Source organism: Oncorhynchus nerka, linkage group LG9a (genome assembly GCF_034236695.1).
Source record: "Oncorhynchus nerka isolate Pitt River linkage group LG9a, Oner_Uvic_2.0, whole genome shotgun sequence".
Taxonomy (NCBI): Eukaryota; Metazoa; Chordata; class Actinopteri; order Salmoniformes; family Salmonidae; genus Oncorhynchus; species Oncorhynchus nerka.
In genome coordinates this window covers 2418719-2436794 of record NC_088404.1, presented here as the reverse complement: position 1 = coordinate 2436794, position 18076 = coordinate 2418719, and the positions used below count along the sequence as shown (strand labels likewise).

Sequence of the window (18076 nt, the reverse complement as noted above, 5' to 3'; positions counted from 1 at the left end):
TCAATCACATACAGCCGTCAATCACATACAGCCGTAATCACATACAGCCGTCAATCACATACAGCCGTCAATCACATACAGCCGTCAATCACATACAGCAGCCGTCATCACATACAGCAGCCGTAATCACATACAGCCGTCATCACATACAGCAGCCGTCAGTCACATACAGCCGTCAATCACATACAGCCGTCAATCACATACAGCCGTAATCACATACAGCCGTCAATCACATACAGCCGTCAGTCACATACAGCCGTCAATCACATACAGCCGTCAATCACATACAGCCGTCATCACATACAGCCGTCAGTCACATACAGCCGTCAGTCACATACAGCCATCAGTCACATACAGCCGTCAGTCACATAGAGCCGTCAGTCACATACAGCCGTCAGTCACATAGAGCCGTCAGTCACATAGAGCCGTCAGTCACATACAGCCGTCAGTCACATACAGCAGCCGTCAGTCACATACAGCAGCCGTCAGTCACATACAGCCGTCAGTCACATAGAGCCGTCAGTCACATAGAGCCGTCAGTCACATACATCCGGCATCACATACAGCCGTCAGTCACATACAGCCTTCAGTCACATACAGCCATCAGTCACATACAGCCTTCAGTCACATACAGCCATCAGTCACATACAGCAGTCAGTCACATACAGCCTTCAGTCACATACAGCAGCCATCAGTCACATACAGCAGTCAGTCACATACAGCAGTCAGTCACATACAGCCATCAGTCACATACAGCCTTCAGTCACATACAGCAGCCATCAGTCACATACAGCCATCAGTCACATACAGCCGTCATCACATACAGCCGTCAGTCACATCCAGCAGTCAGTCACATACAGCAGTCAGTCACATACAGCAGTCAGTCACATACAGCCGTCATCACATACAGCCGTCAATCACATACAGCCGTCAATCACATACAGCCGTCAATCACATACAGCCGTCAATCACATACAGCCGTAATCACATACAGCCGTAATCACATACAGCCGTCAATCACATACAGCCGTCATCACATACAGCCGTCAATCACATACAGCCGTCATCACATACAGCCGTCAATCACATACAGCCGTCAATCACATACAGCCGTCATCACATACAGCCGTCAATCACATACAGCAGTCATCACATACAGCAGCCGTCAGTCACATACAGCCTTCATCACATACAGCCGTCAATCACATCAGCCGTAATCACATACAGCCGTCAATCACATACAGCCGTCAATCACATACAGCCGTCATCACATACAGCCGTCATCACATACAGCCGTCATCACATACAGCCTTCAGTCACATACATCAGCAGCCATCAGTCACATACAGCAGTCAGTCACATACAGCAGTCAGTCACATACAGCCGTCATCACATACAGCCGTCAATCACATCACATACAGCAGTCGTCAATCACATACAGCCGTCAATCACATACAGCCGTCAATCACATCAATCACATACAGCCGTCAATCACATACAGCCGTCAATCACATACAGCCGTCAATCACATACAGCCGTAATCACATACAGCCGTCAATCACATACAGCCGTCATCACATCACATACAGCAGCCATCACATACAGCCGTCAATCACATACAGCCGTCAATCACATACAGCCGTCATCACATACAGCCGTCAATCACATACAGCAGTCATCACATACAGCAGCCGTCAGTCACATACAGCCTTCATCACATACAGCCGTCAATCACATACAGCAGCCGTCAATCACATACAGCCGTCAATCACATACAGCCGTAATCACATACAGCCGTCAATCACATACAGCCGTCATCACATACAGCCGTCATCACATACAGCCGTCATCACATACAGCCGTCAGTCACATACAGCCATCAGTCACATACAGCCGTCAATCACATACAGCCGTAATCACATACAGCCGTCAATCACATACAGCCGTCATCACATACAGCCGTCAATCACATACAGCCGTCATCACATACAGCCGTCATCACATACAGCCGTCATCACATACAGCCGTCAGTCACATACAGCCTTCATCACATACAGCCGTCAATCACATACAGCAGCCGTCAATCACATACAGCCGTCAATCACATACAGCCGTAATCACATACAGCCGTCAATCACATACAGCCGTCAATCACATACAGCCGTCAGTCACATACAGCCGTCAATCACATACAGCCGTCAATCACATACAGCCGTCATCACATACAGCCGTCATCACATACAGCCGTCATCACATACAGCCGTCAGTCACATACAGCCATCAGTCACATACAGCCGTCAATCACATACAGCCGTCAATCACATACAGCAGCCGTCAATCACATACAGCCGTCAGTCACATACAGCCGTCAGTCACATACAGCAGCCGTCAGTCACATACGCACTCACACACACACACACACACAGATGCACAAACTATCTCTCTCACCACTATACCTGTAAATTAATATGGTCCCTCACCACTATACCTGTAAATTAATATGGTCCCTCACCACTATACAAAGATAGAAACATTGTCAGGCAAAGCATCAAAAAGCAATAGTCATAATTACTAGACATACTTACATTGAAGAAAAAGGTAAACATACACATTCACTAAGATGAAAAATAAATATGTAAATTAAAAAAATGTATATAACATTTATATGAAATGCCAATGTTAACTGTCGATTGTCTGATAAAAAGAAGTTGGTGAAAGGGTGGGCACTGTGCGAGGGGAAGGCTTCTGGTTGGTTGCTACTGGAGAGGGTTGTTATGGTGACCAGCCATGCTGAGCTGTGATTGGTTGACAGTCATTGAGCATGCTCAGATTAGTCCATGCCGGCATCGATCTTCTCTTGTCGTCGTCTCATAATCTCTTGGAGCTCTGAATTCCCATTGTTCTTCTGGAAATAGATTTTCAGGGTTGAGTTTTTATATTTTTTATATCTAAACATCTTAAAGGCTCTAAACGTGTGGCATGTTAACCTGTTGGACAACTGTTTCAGTCTTAGATTACAACTGTTTCAGTCTTAGATTACAACTGTTTCAGTCTTAACAACATCAGATTACATGTAATAAAGGTAATTATCTTAAAATACTCGAATAATGTGCCTGTGCATGTGTGTTCGTGTGTGTGTGTGTGTGTGTGTGTGTGCGTACAGTGGTTCATGTGTCAGTATGTGTGCATGTGATACAGACCTCTAGCTGGGCTTTCTGCACGGTGGTCTGGCTGTACACCCTGGCTCCCTCGTCTCCACACACTGCCTTCAGTTCCTCCTTGTTCAGAGAGAAGAGCTGAGCGCCCGTAAGGTTCCCCAGGCACTCCACCGTCCTGTAGGGAACAGAGACTACATTACCCATAATGCTCTATACCCAGGCAATCCACTGTGCTGTATGGAACAGAGACTACATTGCCCATAATGATCTATAGCCAGGCACTCCATCATGCTTTAGGGAACAGAGACTGCATTATCCATCAGACCTGGGCAGGAAATAGTTGTGTTTTGTAGTTTATTTTAAAATACCAACTTTTGAAATACTCTAGATAGTTTAATGAAGTTAGAAATGTAGCGTTTTCAAAGGCAATTATTTTATGTGATATTCAAATACAGGTCTCAGAAAAATGAATACTATTTTAGTGTATTTGAATATATGCAAGTTATTTGAAAACAAAACAAAAATGGTATTTGATGGCTGCCCAAAATGTAATGAAGAACCAAAGACGACAACAAGTAGTGTGTGTTAATGAAACATATGAGGGACATGGAATCATCAAGATAACCCACTCTTCCTCAAAATGACTTACACATGTTTTCATAATGAGTGAGACATAACGTACCACCTGACACCAAGTTATTATACATGTGTATTGTCTTTGTGATCATTACAATAGCAACAATAGTGTTGCATAAGATTTGGGAAATGGCTTTATAATTGCATAATAAGTGAGTTATTACATAAATGGAATAAGGAACAGTCACTATTCCTCTTGTCAGTAGTTACAAATACTCTCAGCTCTTTGTTATACGATTAAAATGCAATTACTCAATAATTATGTAACAACATACTAATAAAATGCTGCTCCTGAAGTAATTACAGTTTAACCTCTTCAGTCGACCCTCTACTTTTTTGAACATTCTGTTAAAAATCGCGCAACATTTCAGCGCCCTGCTACTCATGCCAGGAATATAGTATATGCATTTGCTTAGTCTGTGTGGATAGAAAACACTCAGACGTTTAAAAAACTGGTTAAATCACTGCTGTGGCTTTACCAGAACGGCATTTACATCGAAAAGCACAGGAAAAACTGATCACTGAAAATGGGGAAAATATATCCATGCGCTACTTGAACCCATTGATAAACGTGAACCACAATTAATTGACTGAGGTTGCAGTACCTACAGCTTCCACAGGGTGTCTAGAGTCTTGTCATGGACATTTTTCCAGACGGATAGCTAATGATCTTTACATCGCCCCCTGATGAATTTTATCGCTTATTAACGTTTACTAATACCTAAAGTTGCATTACAAACGTATTTCGAAGTGTTTTGTGAAAGTTTATTGTCGACTTTTTGAATTAAAAAAAATGACGTTACGTTTTGAAACAATGTTTTTTTCGTTTATCACACAGTCTACATATAACGATATCTAGGCTTTATATGGACCGATTTAATCGAAATAAAGACCCAAATAGTGTTTATGGGACATCTAGGAGTGCCAACAAAGAAGATGGTGAAAGGTAATGAATGTTTTCTATTTTATTGTGCGGTTTGTGTAACGCCGAAATGCTAATTATTTTGTTTACGTCCCCTGTGGGTCTTTTGGGGTGTTGCATGCTATCAGATAATAGCTTCTCATGCTTTCGCCGAAAAGCATTTTAAAAATCTGACTTGTTGCCTGGATTCACAACGAGTGTAGCTTTAATTCGATACCCTGCATGTGTATTTTAATGAACTTTTGAGTTTTAACTAATACTATTAGCATTTAGCGTAGCGCATTTGCATTTCCAGAGCTCTAGTTGGGACTCAAGCGTCCCGAGTAGAAGCAACAGGTTAACTACACAGGCACAAGAACAGTGAGAACAGTGAGGGCTGTCCTTGGCTGGAAAATGGCTTTCTGGTTTTCTGTGACTAGGTGCTGACCTAACATAATCGTTTGTTGTGCTTTCGCCTTAAAGCCTATTTGAAATCGGACACTGTGGCTGGATTTACAAGAAGTTTATCTTTAAAATGGTGTAAAATACTTGTATGATTGAGGAATTTTAATTATGTGATTTCTTTTGTTTTGAATTTGGAGCCCTGCAATTTCACTGGCTGTTGTCGAGGTAGCGTCCCACATATCCCAGAGAAGTTAAAAAAGTGCTTTCTGGACCGTTTTTTGAAATTCTTTCCATTTTGTTTGTCAATTACACATACTTTTGTCATATTTTATTGTCATAGTTATTATAATTTTTTTACTTGTCCATAAGGCATATGTTTTGTCCATTTGCAATATGATTTACTAGGAAGTCAAAAGTCGAAGTCAAAAGTCAGTGAACCATTGCCAAATGCAGTAAGAAATGTCCAAATGCAATATGAAAGTATTGAATGTGCCAAATCAGGATGTTTTGTCCATTTGCAATATGATTTCATAGGAAGTCGGAGTCAAAATTCAGTGAACCATTGCCAAATGCCATAAGAAATGTCCAAATGCAATATGAAAGTATTGAATGTGCCAAATCAGGATGTTTTGTCCATTTGCAAGATGATATCAAAGAAAGTCAAAAGTCGAAGTCAAAAGTAACTTTTTTTGGGGGGGCCAAATGCCATAAGAAATGTCCAAATGCAATATGAAAGTATTGAAAGTGCAAAATCAGGATGTTATGTCCATTTGCCATGTACGATCATAGGAAGTCGGTTTCCAAACCCAAAAGTCAGTGAACCATGTCCAAATGGCATTTATACTGCCCAAATGATATATAGCACTATGTTAAGACATGAATCAACCTAGATGGTCTATTTGTCATGTATGATGAGGGAGAAGTGGCACTCTTTTTTGAAAAAGATCCAAAATGACCAGGGATGCCCCCTATTGGATGGGCACTGGTGGGGGGTGCTCCGTACCCAACCGTAGACCCCTTGCTCCCCCTAAAGGCATTAAAAAAAAACATTTTAAAATGTTCTTCTGATAACCCATTCCAATCACCAGGTGCACGGCTGTCCATTTGCAATATGTTTCAATGGGCATTCACCAGCACAAATTTGACATGCTCAAAAATACTGCAGAAATGCAAAATTGACTGGCCCGATGAACTCGGGATGGCCGGGCAGTGATAGTGGTTCCTCTCCATCGCTCGTTGTGTTGATTTCATCACATCCATTTGGTGATGTTTTTTCACTGTTGAGTCATATTGCAAATGTACTGTCCATTTGCAATATGTTTCAATGGGCATTTACCATCACGAATTTGACATGCTCAAAAATACTGCAGAAATGCATAATTGACTGGCCCGATGGACTCGGGATGGCCGGGCAGTGATTCTGGTTCCTCTCCATCGCTCGTTGGTGTTGATTTCAGAATGTCATTTTGGTGATGGTCTATCACTGTTTAAACATATTGCAAATGTACAAAAGTCAACCAGCAAGTCAGTGTCCATCAGTCAATTAGATATCATTCTGACACCAAACTCATACCATCTGACACCAAACCCACTTTTCCCAACTCGTTTAGAAGCCAACTATCACATATTTCAGAGCAGGTCCATAATTCACAGCGCCACTGGTTTAAACCATAATAAAAATGTAAAACACGTAGTTACTGAATCCTGAGTTTCGGCTCGATCGGTCATTCGGTGCCCGAGCAATGACTTTAATTGGTGCTGAAAATCCACAGGGTCCTTGAATGAGCTATCGTACAGAAACATTGGGGTCCATCTCTATGGGCCGAGGCGGATTCAATGAACCTAGTCTTGCGACTCTGGGACTTTTCTAAATGTCGTCATTTTCATAATGGTCAAAATGAATTGAAGTTATTGCAAATGTACGAGGCTGTTTCTCGGTCTGAGAACCTTCTAGAGCCACATAACTCACAGTGCACTATCGACTTGAGCTCTATAACAGGTTTCTATAAAGCTTCAGAGGTCTGACGGTTCTTTGATAGTTCAAACAAAGATAACTCTTGCAGGCTCTGTGTGTCTCTAAGCCCCACACTGTGTCACTCCATCCTTGCTGTGTGTGTGTGTGTGTGTGTGTGTGTGTGTTAGTTTTTCTTGGAAATCTGATGGGGAGAAATGACTGATTTACAGCTCCTGTGTCACGCCCTGATCTTAGTTTTCTTTATTATTTTGTTTAGCTCAGGGTGTGACGAGGGTTGTATGTGTGTTTTTTCCTGTCTAGGGTTTATTGTATATCTATGGGGTTTTGATATGTCTAGGTAAATGTAGGTCTATGGTTGCCATTTTCCATGGTTTTGCGGGTTATTGTCTATGTATAGTTGCCTGTGTCAGCACTAGTGTTTATAACTTCACAGTCATTTTGTTAGTGTTTAGTGTTTTAGTGTTATGAAGCGGAAGGTATTCTCATCACTCTGTGCCTTGGTCTCCTCGTTACAACGAACGAGACAATAACCCACCAAACAAGGACCAAGCGGCGTGAAAGGGAGGAACAGCGCTTGGTGGAAAAATGGACCCGGGAGAAGGATGAGTGGGTGACAACCTGGGAGGAGATAGAGAGGTGGTCGATCGATCCAGGAAGAGTGCCAGAGCCCGCCTGGGATTCAATGGAACAGTGAAAGGAGGGATACAGGAGAATGGAGGAACGGCGACGATATAAGGGTACAAGGAAGCCCGAGAGGCAGCCCCAAGATTTTCTTGGGCGGGGGCACACGAGGAGATTGGCTGAGTCAGGTATGAGACCTGAGCCAACTCCTCGTGCTTACCGTGGGGAGCGTGTAACTTTTTAAATTAATTTAACCTTTATTTAACCAGGAAGGACTCATTGAGACTAAAATCTCTTTTTCAAGAGCACCCTGGCTAAGATAGGCAGCACCAAGTCATTACAAAAAAATTACAGACAGACAACATGAAAAACTACAAGTAATCTAGTAAAAACCATTGAATTCACAAGAGTATAAAACAGCAAATTAAAAACATTGACAGGTCAGGGAATCAGCCTCAAGATCCTTCATCAGTGATTTAAAAACACCAATCGGGACAAGTTCTTCCAGTTTAAAAGTATTTTGTAAGGTGTTCCAAGACAATGGCGCAGAGTACATAAAAGCCCTTTTACGAAATTCAGTACGGACATTTGGAACAGTTAGCAGGATAAAGTCCAGCGAACGAAGAGAGTACCACATTTCTGAACAATAAAAATGCACAAATAAAAAGGTAGTAAACCCAAAATGGCTTTGTAAATAAAAGTCTACCAGTGACTGAGCCTACGAGTGACTCGAGAAGGCCAGCCAACCCTGTTATACAAAGTGCAGTGGTGCGTAAGGTTTTTGCAGTTTAGAATAAATCTCAAAGTGCCGCGGTAAAGAGTGTCAATTGATCTCAAACACTGAGCGGAAGCATTCATATATAAAATATCCCCATAGTCTAGTAAAGGCATACATGTAGCTGATACTAGCCTCCTTCTGGCTTCAAAAGAAAAACAGGCCTTATTCCTAAAATAAAATCCCAATTTCAGCTTCACTTTTTTTGTAAGTTGTTGAATATGCAAATTAAAAGAGAGGCCGTCATCAATTAAAATTCCAAGATATTTATATGAGGTTACAACCTCAATCTCCTTGCCCTGACAGCTAGTAATTGGTGAAAGGTTCAGAGGTCTATTTCTTGCATTAGAAAACACCATTAGTTTAGTCAGTATTGAGGATAAGTTTCAATTGACACAAGGTATGTTGAACAGTATAAAAAGCAGTTTGCAAGTTCCGGAAAGCTTTTGTCAGAGACGAGGCACAACCGTAAATAACAGTATCATCAGCATAAAAATGAAGTTGCGCATTTTGGACATTTTTGTCTAAATCATTTATATAAATAGTGAATAAGAGAGGACCAAGTACAGAGCCTTGGGGCACACCATTCAAGACAGACAATTTAACAGACATAAGCCCATCAAATTGAGTGCACTGAGTTCTATCAGACAGATAGTTAGCAAACCATGCAACTGCATGCTCTGAAAGACCTCCACTCGACAATCTCTGCCTTAGTATAGCATGATCAACTGTATCAAAAGCCTTAGAGAGATCAATAAAAAGTGAGACACAGTGCTGTTTTTTGTCAAGGGCTTCAGTGATATCATTTAAAACCTTCATGGCTGCTGTAATTGTGCTATGCTTCTTCCTGAAGCCTGATTGGTACATTGATAAAATAGAGTTAGTAAATAAAAACTATTTTAGTGTTCACTTACAAGGGTTTCAAGTATTTTTCACCAGGGGTGACAGCTTTGAGATTGGGCTATAATTATTTAAAAGAGTTGGATCTCCCCCTTTTAAAAGTGGTAGGACAAATGCTGATTTCCAGATCTTTGGAATTTCATTACATTCCAGGGTTAGATTGAACAGAGATGTAAAAGTGGTTCAGCTATGAAATTAGCTGCCAGATTTAAAAAGCAGGGATCCAAAAGATCAGGACCTGCAGTCTTTCTCTGGTCTGAGGATTTCAGGGCTTTATGTACCACCTGCACTGAGAATGGAAAAAAGCTAAAAGTTTCACCGGTTCATCCACACAGGGTTGTACAGAGACAGAGGACACTGAATCAAACAGCCTACCAGATGATACAAAGTGCTCGCTGAAACAATTCAGCATTTTAGTTTTGTCATATACAGCAACATAGTCCTTCAAAACACATGACGGTAATTCATTAACATTACTGTTACCAGACATAGACTTAATAGCCTTCCAAAACTTTCTAGGGTCATTCAGGTTATCAGTGGTAACAGCCATAATATATTCAGACTTGGCCTTCCTGAGAAGAAAAGAAGACTTGTTTCGTAACTGCCTAAAAATAAGCCAATCAGCATCAGAACATGATTTCCTTGCTTCAGCCCAGGCTAGATTACGGTCGTGAATAATACAAGACAGTCGCTCTGGATAAGAGCGTCTGCTAAATGACTTAAATGTAAATGTAAATGTAAGAAAACCATGGATTATCCTGCCCTTTAACCCTGAACCTGCGGAATGGGGCATGTTTGTTTACTATTTGGGAAAAACCATCATGAAAGAGAAAAAGATTTCCAGGCAGTTTCCACATCAGGGATAAGCTCAATCTTGCTCCAGTCAAAATAAAACAAATCATGAAAGAATTTCCAGGCAGTTTCCACATCAGGGATAAGCTCAATCTTGCTCCAGTCAAAATACGTATTTCCAACAGCAACAACAGCACAATGGTCACTTAAATCATTACCAAAAACACCAACCGCAGGATATTTATGTGGACATTTGTCAATATCAAATCAATCGGTGTAGATTTATCTGGGTATTTAAGATTTGGGCGAGTGGGTGAGTTAATCAACTGGGTAAGATTCATAGAATTACAAAACATTTTTAAATCATCAGACACCGGCTTTAACCAACACCAGTTGAGATCACCAATCAAGATAATTTCTCTGTAAAGAAGTTCAGACATAAGGTGCGTCAAAGAAGAAAATGCATCATCGAGAGCAGAGGGGGGTCTATAACAGCCAATCACAGTTATAGAGAGCAGAGGGGGTCTATAACAGCCAATCACAGTTATAGAGAGCAGAGGGGGTCTATAACAGCCAATCACAGTTATAGAGAGCAGAGGGGGTCTATAACAGCCAATCACAGTTATAGAGAGCAGAGGGGGGTCTATAACAGCCAATCACAGTTATAGAGAGCAGAGGGGGGTCTATAACAGCCAATCACAGTTATAGAGAGCCGAGGGGGGTCTATAACAGCCAATCACAGTTATAGAGAGCAGAGGGGGGTCTATAACAGCCAATCACAGTTATAGAGAGCAGAGGGGGGTCTATAACAGCCAATCACAGTTATAGAGAGCAGAGGAGAGTCCTATAACAGCCAATCACAGTTATAGAGAGCAGAGGGGGGTCTATAACAGCCAATCACAGTTATAGAGAGCAGAGGAGGGTCCTATAACAGCCAATCACAGTTATAGAGAGCAGAGGGGGGTCTATAACAGCCAATCACAGTTATAGAGAGCAGAGGGGGGTCTATAACAGCCAATCACAGTTATAGAGAGCAGAGGGGGGTCTATAACAGCCAATCACAGTTATAGAGAGCCGAGGGGGGTCTATAACAGCCAATCACAGTTATAGAGAGCAGAGGGGGGTCTATAACAGCCAATCACAGTTATAGAGAGACCCTTTGATACCTCAATATTCAAAGCAAGAAATTCCAACTGTTTACAAATAGTTTCAGACTTTGCCACACTTACAGGGAATTTAGATTGTACATATATTGCCACACCCCCACCTTTCTTAACCCGATCAGTGTTTTACATATATAGCCACACCCCCACCTTTCTTAACTCAATCAGTGAGATAAACATTGTAACCACATAATGATAATATCATTATCAAAAACAGACTTGCTGAGTCAGGTTTCAGAAAACACAATTACATCAGCATCAGTTGATTTAGCCCAAATCCTAACCCCATCAATTTTTGACAACAGGCTGCGAACATTTAAATGAAAAATACCAAAAACCAGATCTTAATTTAAAATCAGAGGGGGTTTGGAGACATTGCATATCAGGGCCAGGGTTAGGTTGCACGTTACCTGATATCAACAACAGAAGAGTAACTAGGCACCTCTGTTTGCACCTCTGCTTCTCTTTTTTAAAAGACCTACTGCAAGCGAATTCTACAAGTGAGTTTCCAGACAATACAAAACAGTCCTTTAAAACCATTAGACTTTAGTAGTGACACATTCGTACTGTTCACATCAGGCCACAAATACATCGGCACTTGGACGAGTGGACCGAGTGAAAAAGAGCGAGTTCCTGCAGACAAAATGTCTAATGGACGGGAGAGCACATTATCAGATGTCCTCACCCAGCGGCAATGTTCGTTTTCTCCAGAGTTCAGTAAAGTCAGTGCACAAAGCAATACCAACTGTTCAGGCACCGTGTTATGCAGAGATGTGCACGGTGGCTATTCTAGCCCGGTGCGCTCTATTCCAGCTCCTCGCATTGGCCGGGCTAGAATGGGCATCCAGCCAGGAAGGAGGGTGCCGGCAAACCATAGTTAAATCTATAGTTATCCGAAGTCTGTTACCCATAATTCCTTGTATAACATAATAAACACTAGAGAAGAACTGAGCTCGAGTCAGGATATCCAGACACTCCACCTTCCTTTCAATATTGAACAAACAAAATACGAACATACTAAATATTTGCAATATAAATTCATTAAATTTAAAATGTTCTAACTAAATGTTTTATCTAGTGTGATGTTTGCAAGGCTAGTGAACTGATTTGGATAAGATTACCCTATTCCACAAGAAAAAGAGCAATGTTGAGTTTGGAGCATTTTTCTCTGTATACTTGCACTGGCTAGGTGACCTTTCCTGGTTCTAATAGTAGTTAGCTAACTGAAGACTATGTAGCATGCTAATACCATGAGATAACTGAAGACTATGTAGCATGCTAATACCATGAGATAACTGAAGCCAGCATGATAATACCATGAGATAACTGAAGACTATGTAGCATGATAATACCATGAGATAACTGAAGACTATGTAGCATGCTAATACCATGAGATAACTGAAGACTTATGTAGCATGATAATACCATGAGATAACTGAAGACTATGTAGCATGATAATACCATGAGATAACTGAAGACTATGTAGCATGCTAATACCATGAGATAACTGAAGACTATGTAGCATGCTAATACCATGAGATAACTGAAGACTATGTAGCATGATAATACCAATAGATAACTGAAGACTATGTAGCATGCTAATACCATGAGCTAACTGAAGACTATGTAGCATGATAATACCATGAGATAACTGAAGACTATGTAGCATGCTAATACCATGAGATAACTGAAGACTATGTAGCATGCTAATACCATGAGCTAACTGAAGACTATGTAGCATGATAATACCATGAGATAACTGAAGACTTATGTAGCATGCTAATACCATGAGATAACTGAAGACTATGTAGCATGATAATACCATGAGATAACTGAAGACTATGTAGCATGCTAATACCATGAGCTAACTGAAGACTATGTAGCATGCTAATACCATGAGCTAACTGAAGACTATGTAGCATGATAATACCATGAGCTAACTGAAGACTATGTAGCATGCTAATACCATGAGATAACTGAAGACTATATAGCATGATAATACCATGAGATAACTAACTGAAGACCATGAGCTAACTGAAGACTATAGCATAATACCATGAGCTAATGAAGACTGTAGCATGATAATACCCAGACTATGTAGCATGATAATACCATGAGATAACTGAAGACTATATAGCATGATAATACCATGAGATAACTGAAGAGATATGTAGCATGATAATACCATGAGCTAACTGAAGACTATGTAGCATGCTAATACCATGAGATAACTGAAGACTATGTAGCATGATAATACCATGAGATAACTGAAGAAGACATGAGATAATGTAGCATGATAATACCATGAGATAACTGAAGACTATGTAGCATGATAATACCATGAGATAACTGAAGACTATGTAGCATGATAATACCATGAGATAACTGAAGACTATGTAGCATGATAATACCATGAGATAACTGAAGACTATGTAGCATGATAATACCATGAGATAACTGAAGCCAGCATGATAATACCATGAGATAACTGAAGACTATGTAGCATGCTAATACCATGAGCTAACTGAAGACTATGTAGCATGATAATACCATGAGATAACTGAAGACTATGTAGCATGATAATACCATGAGATAACTGAAGACTATGTAGCATGCTAATACCATGAGCTAACTGAAGACTATGTAGCATGATAATACCATGAGATAACTGAAGACTATGTAGCATGATAATACCATGAGATAACTGAAGACTATGTAGCATGCTAATACCATGAGATAACTGAAGACTATGTAGCATGCTAATACCATGAGCTAACTGAAGACTATGTAGCATGATAATACCATGAGATAACTGAAGACCAGCATGATAATACCATGAGATAACTGAAGCCAGCATGATAATACCATGAGATAACTGAAGACTATGTAGCATGATATAATACCATGAGATAACTGAAGACTATATAGCATAATAATACCATGAGATAACTGAAGACTATGTAGCATGCTAATACCATGAGCTAACTGAAGACTATGTAGCATGCTAATACCATGAGCTAACTGAAGACTATATAGCATGATAATACCATGAGATAACTGAAGACTATATAGCATGATAATACCATGAGATAACTGAAGACTATGTAGCATGCTAATACCATGAGATAACTGAAGACTATATAGCATGATAATACCATGAGATAACTGAAGACTATGTAGCATGCTAATACCATGAGATAACTGAAGACTATGTAGCATGCTAATACCATGAGATAACTGAAGACTATGTAGCATGATAATACCATGAGATAACTGAAGACCAGCATGATAATACCATGAGATAACTGAAGACTATATAGCATGATAATACCATGAGATAACTGAAGACCAGCATGATAATACCATGAGATAACTGAAGCCAGCATGATAATACCATGAGATAACTGAAGACTATGTAGCATGATAATACCATGAGATAACTGAAGACTATATAGCATGATAATACCATGAGATAACTGAAGACTATGTAGCATGATAATACCATGAGATAACTGAAGACTATATAGCATGATAATACCATGAGATAACTGAAGACCAGCATGATAATACCATGAGATAACTGAAGCCAGCATGATAATACCATGAGATAACTGAAGACTACGTAGCATGATAATACCATGAGATAACTGAAGACTATATAGCATGATAATACCATGAGATAACTGAAGACTATGTAGCATGCTAATACCATGAGATAACTGAAGACTATATAGCATGATAATACCATGAGATAACTGAAGACTATGTAGCATGCTAATACCATGAGATAACTGAAGACTATGTAGCATGCTAATACCATGAGATAACTGAAGACTATGTAGCATGATAATACCATGAGATAACTGAAGACCAGCATGATAATACCATGAGATAACTGAAGACTATATAGCATGATAATACCATGAGATAACTGAAGACTATGTAGCATGATAATACCATGAGCTAACTGAAGACCAGCATGATAATACCATGAGCTAACTGAAGACTATATAGCATGATAATACCATGAGATAACTGAAGACCAGCATGATAATACCATGAGATAACTGAAGACTATGTAGCATGATAATACCATGAGATAACTGAAGACTATGTAGCATGATAATACCATGAGATAACTGAAGACTATGTAGCATGATAATACCATGAGATAACTGAAGACTATATAGCATGATAATACCATGAGATAACTGAAGACCAGCATGATAATACCATGAGATAACTGAAGCCAGCATGATAATACCATGAGATAACTGAAGACTATGTAGCATGATAATACCATGAGATAACTGAAGACTATGTAGCATGCTAATACCATGAGATAACTGAAGACCAGCATGATAATACCATGAGCTAACTGAAGACCAGCATGATAATACCATGAGATAACTGAAGCCAGCACTTTGTCACTTTTCTCTCTTCCTCACGATTGTAAGTACATAAACTTTAACTGATATCTGCCTGCCTGTGTGTTTATTTATGTTTTTGTGTGTGTGTGTGTGTGTGTGTGTGTGTGTGTGTGTGTGTGTGTGTGTGTGTGTGTGTGTGTGTGTGTGTGTGTGCGTGCGTGCGTGCGTACGTGCGTATATCATGTCTTCTTAACACACAGCCAAGTATGGTGACTCACGGTTTAGAGAATCCCTTGGCATTGAGCCAGGCGGTGACCTGCGGTGGGCTGGAGTCTAAGGTGAGAGGAGGAGAGGAGCTGCTGTCTGAGGGGCGCTCTACCCTGAAGTTACGGCCCGGAGGATTGGACTTATTAGTAGTGATCCTCTTCAACAACTCATCATTCACCTCATCCATCTGGTGTGTCCGAGCTGGGGGAAGGGAGGGAGAGAGGGAGAGACAGAGGATCAATGGCAGGGGAGAGAGCGAGAGACCGAGGGGAAGAGAGAGACAGAAAGAGAGAACAGATTGTGGAGAACAGAGAGACAGGGGATCAATGGCAGGGGAGAGAGCGAGAGACCGAGGGGAAGAGAGAGACAGAAAGAGAGAACAGATTGTGGAGAACAGAGAGACAGGGGATCAATGGCAGGGGAGAGAGCGAGAGACCGAGGGGAAGAGAGAGACAGAAAGAGAGAACAGATTGTGGAGAACAGAGAGACAGGGGATCAATGGCAGGGGAGAGAGCGAGAGACCGAGGGAAAGAGAGAGACAGAAAGAGAGACAGGGGAAGTAACTGTTTAAGAGGTATACCTGCTCATCTATAAGTGCAGAGGTCCTTGTAGCTAAGATGAGGAAACTCGTAAAAACCTTGAGCTCAGATAAGCAGTTATCTAGATTGTGTAGAGTAGTAAACGAAAGCTATGAGACTCACATTCTTTGAAGCGGCCCATGTCAAAGCTCTCCCCTCTACCTAGAGAGCTGGAGGGAGAGGTAGGGCTGTAGGGCTGGCCAACCAGAGGTGACACAGACACACACAGAGACAAAAGAAAGACACATGAAAAGGACGTTAATCATTCATGAATAGATTGGATTTATATAGTGCTTATCCAGATGCTCTTAAATAATGTCAAATGCTGTCAGGGAGAACAGGTTCATTTTTCTAAAAATGTTTGATAATGTTTCAAAATGTGTTCAACTGGTTGCCAGGATGCATTGGTAGGTGGGTACAGGGCTTGTAAAGTACGGAGAAGGGGAGGTATCATAAAGATGTGTGGTGTGTTTTAGAAGTATAGAGGGAGTGTGCATAACTGAAGGTTATACATTATGTGTGAACAGTAGCTGTGTGTGTGTGTGTGTGTGTGTGATAATATGTATGCATATGATATTGAGTGTGTGCATGTCTGTGATAATGTGTCTGTATATCATATTGTGCATGATAGTGTGTGTGTGTGTGTGCTTTCTAATGTGTGCGTTTATGATAATGTGTGTGTGTGTAATGTTACCTGGCTATAGAGAGGTTCAGCCATGCCGTGTGGTTCCTCTAGTTTGACCACATCCAGGACGTTGTAGGGGACGTATCCTGATTGGCCACTCCTGTTCCTCAGTTTCCACCACTGTTTATCGTCCTCTATCACCTGCAGGGACACTTTTTATTTTAAAAATCTGTACATTTATTTAACCAGGCAAGTCAGTTAAGAACAAATTCTTATTTTCAATGACGGCCTAGGAACAGTGGGTTAACTGCCTTTTATCATGTCAGCTCGGGATTCGATCTTGCAACCTTTCGGTTACTAGTCCAACGCTCTAACCACTAGGCTATGCTGCCGCCACAATGCCACAATGCCCTAAATAATAGCAATAATAATAATAATAATAATAATAATAATAATAATAATAATAATAATAATAATAATAATAATAATAAACCATTTAGCATGTTGTTGTTTTTTAATCTGAAACATGCATTTTCATATGTGTGTCCCAAGCATGAATCGAACCCACAACCCAGAAGTCAACATGTCACTCTGCATGTCACTCTGACTCTGCATGTCACTCTGACTCTGCATGTCACTCTGCATGTCACTCTGACTCTGCATGTCACTCTGACTCTGCATGTCACTCTGCATGTCACTCTGCATGTCACTCTGACTCTGCATGTCACTCTGCATGTCACTCTGACTCTGCATGTCACTCTGCATGTCACTCTGCATGTCACTCTGCATGTCACTCTGCATGTCACTCTGACTCTGCATGTCACTCTGACTCTGCATGTCACTCTGCATGTCACTCTGCATGTCACTCTGCATGTCACTCTGCATGTCACTCTGCATGTCACTCTGACTC

At 40.8% G+C, this 18076-nt stretch overlaps 1 protein-coding gene across 2 annotated transcripts in view; it reads right to left on the bottom strand.

The window, feature by feature from the left end:
• Positions 1-1584: 1584 nt before the first annotated feature.
• Positions 1585-18076, bottom strand: part of eps8l2 (EPS8 signaling adaptor L2) — a 125528-nt gene continuing 109036 nt past the window's right edge. For both annotated transcript variants that reach the window (XM_065022194.1, XM_065022193.1), the window contains 5 exons: positions 17236-17367; positions 16665-16737; positions 15975-16164; positions 3201-3333; positions 1585-2905 (listed from right to left, as the gene is read on the bottom strand). In XM_065022194.1, coding sequence (XP_064878266.1) covers positions 2831-2905; positions 3201-3333; positions 15975-16164; positions 16665-16737; positions 17236-17367 — 603 coding nt within the window. In that variant the 3' untranslated portion in view covers positions 1585-2830. The remainder of the gene's footprint in view (positions 2906-3200; positions 3334-15974; positions 16165-16664; positions 16738-17235; positions 17368-18076) is intronic.